This window comes from Coregonus lavaretus (assembly GCF_964263955.1).
Source record: "Coregonus lavaretus genome assembly, chromosome: 9".
NCBI lineage: Eukaryota > Metazoa > Chordata > Actinopteri > Salmoniformes > Salmonidae > Coregonus > Coregonus lavaretus.
This window is the reverse complement of record NC_139996.1, coordinates 3,677,569-3,683,568: the sequence shown is the minus strand read 5'-3', so window position 1 is coordinate 3,683,568 and position 6,000 is coordinate 3,677,569. Positions and strand designations below refer to the sequence as shown.

The 6,000-nt window shown below is 39.6% G+C and overlaps 1 protein-coding gene across 2 annotated transcripts in view; it reads right to left on the bottom strand.

Annotated features, from left to right (window-relative positions):
• Window positions 1–6,000, bottom strand: part of LOC311134747 (plakophilin-3-like) — a 30,981-nt gene that overhangs the window by 22,401 nt on the left and 2,580 nt on the right. Inside the window, exon 2 of one of the 2 annotated variants that reach the window (XM_084168524.1) lies at window positions 4,662–4,845. In XM_084168524.1, the coding sequence (XP_084024650.1) occupies window positions 4,662–4,845 (184 nt within the window). Of the gene's footprint in view, window positions 1–4,661; window positions 5,161–6,000 lie in introns of those variants that run through there. The other variant, XM_084168523.1, reaches the window with a different exon arrangement.

Genomic DNA, 6,000 nt, shown 5'->3' with positions numbered 1-6,000 from the left:
TCTATCTCTCTCTCTCTCTCTCTCAATTCAATTTCAATTTCAATTTAAGGGCTTTATTGACATGGGAAACGTATGTTAACATTGCCAAAGCAAGTGAAGTAGATAGTAAACAAAAGTGAACTAAACAATAAATATTAACAGTAAACATTACACTCAGAAGTTTCAAAAGAATAAAGACATTTCAAATGTCATATTATGTCTATATACAGTGTTGTAACAATGTGCAAATAGTTAAAGTACAAATGGGAAAATAAATAAACATAAATATGGGTTGTATTTACAATGGTGTTTGTTCTCCACTGGTTGCCCTTTTCTTGTGGCAACAGATCACAAATCTTGCAGCTGTGATGGCACACTGTGGTTTTTCACCCAGTAGATAATGGAGTTTATAAAAATTGGGTTTGTTTTCGAATTCTTTGTGGATCGCTGAGGGAAATATGTGTCTCTAATATGGTCATACATTTGGCAGGAGGTTAGGAAGTGCAGCTCAGTTTCCACCTCATTTTGTGGGCAGTGTGCACATAGCCTGTCTTCTCTTGAGAGCCAGGTCTGCCTACGGCGGCCTTTCTCAATAGCAAGGCTATGCTCACTGAGTCTGTACATAGTCAAAGCTTTCCTTAAGTTTGGGTCAGTCACAGTGGTCAGGTATTCTGCCACTGTGTACTCTCTGTTTAGGGCCAAATAGCATTCTAGTTTGCTCTGTTTTTTTGTTTGTTCTTTCCAATGTGTCAAGTAATTCTCTTTTTGTTTTCTCATGATTTGGTTGGGTCTAATTGTGTTGTTGTCCTGGGGCTTTGTGAGGTCTGTTTGTGTTTGTGAACAGAGCCCCAGAACCAGCTTGCTTAGGGGACTCTTCTCCAGGTTCATCTCTCTGTAGGTGATGGCTTTGTAATGGAAGGTTTGGGTATCGCTTCCTTTTAGGTGGTTATAGAATTGAATGGCTCTTTTCTGGATTTTGATAATTAGCGGGTATTGGCCTAATTCTGCTCTGCATGCATTATTTGGTGTTTTACGTTGTACACGGAGGATGTTTTTGCAGAATTCTGCATGCAGAGTCTCAATTTGGTGTTTGTCCCATTTTGTGAATTCTTGGTTGGTGAGCGGACCCCAGACCTCACAACCATAAAGGGCAATGGGTTCTATAACTGATTCAAGTATTTTTAGCCAGATCCTAATTGGTATGTCACATTTTATGTTCCTTTTGATGGCATAGAAGGCCCTTCTTGCCTTGTCTCTCAGATCGTTCACAGCTTTGTGGAAGTTACCTGTGGCGCTGATGTTTAGGCCGAGGTATGTATCGTTTTTTGTGTGCTCTAGGGCAACGGTGTCTAGATGGAATTTGTATTTGTGGTCCTGGCAACTGGACCTTTTTTGGAACACCATTATTTTTGTCTTACTGAGATTTACTGTCAGGGCCCAGGTCTGACAGAATCTGTGCAGAAGATCTAGGTGCTGCTGTAGGCCCTCCTTGGTTGAGGACAGAAGCACCAGATCATCAGCAAACAGAAGACATTTGACTTCAGATTCTAGTAGGGTGAGGCTGGGTGCTGCAGACTGTTCTAGTGCCCTCGCCAATTCGTTGATATATATGTTGAAGAGGGTGGGGCTTAAACTGCATATCTGTTTCACCCCACGGCCCTGTGGAAAGAAATGTGTGTGTTTTTTGCCAATTTTAACCGCACACTTGTTGTTTGTGTACATGGATTTTATAATGTCGTATGTTTTTCCCCCAACCCCATTTTCCATCAATTTGTATAGCAGACCCTCATGCCAAATTGAGTCAAAAGCTTTTTTTAAATCAACAAAGCATGAGAAGACTTTGCCTTTGTTTTGGTTTGTTTGTTTGTCAATTAGGGTGTGCAGGGTGAATACGTGGTCTGTCGTACGGTAATTTGGTAAAAAGCCAATTTGACATTTGCTCAGTACATTGTTTTCACTGAGGAAATGAACTAGTCTGCTGTTAATGATAATGCAGAGGATTTTCCCAAGGTTGCTGTTGACGCATATCCCACACTAGTTATTGGGGTCAAATTTGTCTCCACTTTTGTGGATTGGGGTGATCAGTCCTTGGTTCCAAATATTGGGGAAGATGCCAGAGCTAAGGATGATGTTAAAGAGTTTAAGTATAGCTAATTGAAATTTGTGGTCTGTATATTTTATCATTTCATTGAGGATACCATCAACACCACAGGCCTTTTTGGGTTGGAGGGTTTATATTTTGTCCTGTAGTTCATTCAATGTAATTGGAGAATCCAGTGGGTTCTGGTAGTCTTTAATAGTTGATTCTAAGATTTGCATTTGATCATGTATATTTTTTTGCTGTTTGTTCTCTGTTATAGGGCCAAAAGGATTGGAGAAGTGGTTTACCCATACATCTCCGTTTTGAATAGCTAGCTCTTTGTGTTGTTATTTGTTTAGTGTTTTCCAATTTTCCCAGAAGTGGTTAGAGTCTATGGATTCTTCAATTACATTGAGCTGATTTCTGACATGCTGTTCCTTCTTTTTCCGTAGTGTATTTCTGTATTGTTTTAGTGATTCACCATAGTGAAGGCGTAGGCTCAGGTTTTCTGGGTCTCTATGTTTTTCGTTGGATAGGTTTCTCAATTTCTTTCTTAGGTTTTTGCATTCTTCATCAAACCATTTATCACTGTTGTTACTTTTCTTTGGTTTTCTCTCTCTCTCTCTCTCTCTCTCTCTCTCTCTCTCCCTCTCTCTCTCTCTCTCTCTCTCTCTCTCTCTCTCTCTCTCTCTCTCCCTCTCTCCCCCCCACTCTCTCTCGTACCTGGCAGTGAGATAATTTCATAAAAGCCATGCTTGTTTGGGCTTGTCAGTTAAACTAACTATTTTCATACATTCTAAAAGCAAGAGGGTGCAGCAGTTTTTTTCTTTGTTTTACTGTAAAGGTTAATTCTCACAGTCCTTTCGAAGTGTGTGTGTGTGTGTGTGTGTGTGTGTGTGTGTGTGTGTGTGTGTGTGTGTGTGTGTGTGTGTGTGTGTGTGTGTGTGTGTGTGTGTGTGTGTGTGTGTGTGTGTGTGTGTGAATGGACACTTTCCCTCCAACATTTACAGCAAGGAGAAAAAAAATGCTGACAGGTGTGGAAAGTCAAATGCATATACTCAGAGGTACAAGAAGGTTTTTAGTACATTTATCTTAAGCCATCCCTAAAGTTTTGATTTTGTCAAAATAATCGAATATATTGACTCGAATATATCGAGGGAATGGGTTCAGAATATTAGGGATCAGAGAAAGAAAGCTGTCTAAATATTTGCATATCCGTCTCCGTTTCAGCACCAATTGGTAGATTTAAAAATACTCTGATCTTGTAGATTATTTAGGATAGGAAAGTATTTATTAATAATAAAAAACAGGTTTGGAGAGCCTGTACACACTAAATATATTGATGAATCAAAAATACAGTGGTTTGATTCATCCTGTAAATTGCATATACAAGCTCCAGGTTTAAACTGCTATGTGCGGTCTCAATTCCATAATAATTCAAATAGGCTACATGTCCCAAATTATTGCACAACGTTAGCCAAATATGATCCACTAATGCTAGCGACTCTCAGGAACAGCTACACAGACGTCACAGAGGAAAGAAAGGTAAACGGAATGGTAATGGAATTATGTGAAATCCCACTGGGATTCAAAGTCTATTCCACGTTGGTTCGAAATAATAATATGCCATTTAGCAGACGCTTTTATCCAAAGCGATTTACAGTCATGCGTGCACACATTTTTTTGTGTATGGGTGGCACCGGGGTTCGAACCCACTACCTTGGCGTTATAAGCGCAGAGGAAACAACGATGATTCAAGCAGGTGTGCGCCCAATGGGGTGTAGGCTACAAATGGAAGGAAACAAACACTTAAGTGACAGTTGTAAATGACTATGGCCATTACTGACGGTGGCTCCAGATAGTGGCTAATATTTAACACGATACAAGTTAAATGGCCGTACAATTTAAATTCTGCGTAATGGCACAGCATTTCATAAACTTTACTGTGGGAAAATTGATATGTTGATACGCTTCAGTTTACCGCTATGTCACTGGTTTCACATTTGTTTCCAGCTATTATAAGGTAAAATAGATCTAAATCAAGTGTAATTTATTTTTATGATTCCCTTCTCCAAACGGATTACTCATTTACCTAGCTCTTATCAATAGCTCTTATCGAGTTGTAAATTACAGTGCATGGAGAATGGTGTTATTTCTATCGGGAAAAAAATAAGTAGATGAACTGGTAGGTTCGCTAGACGTTATTCATGGTTTCCTCCCGAGTAAAGGTGGTGGAATTATTAGGGGTTTAAATCAAGGTCAGAATATGGCTATATGTAGACACACCTAGACAATCCTAGACACTCCTCCGCCACACCTTCATTTATTCGATCTCCACCAAAAAAACGAATAGTTAGTTGGTGAATAGCATGCTATTTTCATGCTTCAATTCCAGGTCTGAATATGGTAGAGAGAAAAGTGCATAAAAAGGGAAATAGCGTTCCATTTACGCGCATTTAACGGTCGGGATCGGTCCCTATGGGCATATAGTAGAAATACGCTAAATACATTATTCCGCTACAGTAAACACATTAATTGCCAAGTCAATAGTTAGTTTATTGTACATTTGAGTGCCATGTCACCATAGGAGGTTAGTTCCTACCTGAGGAGGTGTAGTGTGAGGCTGAGCCGTTCTGACGTGGAAGCGTCGAGGTTTTCTCGGCGAGTCGCATAGCAACCTGCTGCTGGACCCGCTTGGTCCGGGTCATCTCATCCGACAGGGTGCCCCCATTACCCCCGAGCTGGATCTCGGACGGGACAGCATAAGTGCTGACTGCGGTCTTGGGCTGCAAAGCGGACAAAAATACATGATCTTGAGTCACGAAACTCATTTCGACACTCGGTTGTGACGGTTGGACGTCTCAGAAAGATAGAAAATAAAAGTTCCAAGTATTCCAACCGAGAGCGATGTTTGTTTGTCTGTTTCTCGTGTTTAACTAATTCTGTTCCGGAAATAATTAATTTGGGAATCAGTTTAATCGATATTGGTTGTTGAGTTTCTCACTCAGGTGTGAGATACTTTTCGAAAGACTGCTCCCTCGGTAATGAAAGGTATCTGCTGAAAACGGGGTGGAGTCTGTGAGAGAGAGAACAGGTTACCTGACAGGAGAATAATCTCTCTCGTTGTGCTTTATGCCATGTGGATGGCCCAATAGGACTAATGACAGAATATAACATCATGATAATGACATAGATATAAATAACATTCATATTCATAATAATATTACTAATATTAACATTGATACTGCTATTAATGATAACAATAACAATAATAGCAGTATTAATAATAAAAACAACAATAGCCTATTAATAATAGGATATTCGTATGTGATAACACTTTTTTTTTCTCCCAATTCCACAAACTTTTGTCATGTACTAATATTTTCTGATATACAGTGCATTCGGAAAGTAGCTCCTCTGTAGCTTAGCTGGTAGAGCACGGCGGTTGTAACGCCATGGTAGTGGGTTCGATCCCCGGGACCACCCATACACAAAAAAATATATATATATGCTCGCATGACTGTAAGTCGCTTTGGATAAAAGCGTCTGCTAAATGGCATATTATTATTTATTCAGACTCCTTGACTTTTTCCACATTTTGTTACGTTACAGCCTTATTCTAAAATTATTACATTGGTTTTTTTACTCATCAATCTACACACAATACCCCATAATGACAAAGCAAAAACGGGTTATATATATATATATATATATATAAAAAACTGAAATATCACATTTACATAAGTATTCAGACCCTTTACTCAGTACTTTGTTGAAGCACCTTTGGCAGCGATTACAGCCTCAAGTCTTCTTGGGTATGAAGCTACAAGCTTGACACACCTGTATTTGGGGAGTTTCTCCCATTATTTTCTGCAAATCCTCTCAAGCTCTGTCAGGTTGGATGGGGAGCGTCGCTGCACAGCTATTTTAAGGTCTCTCCA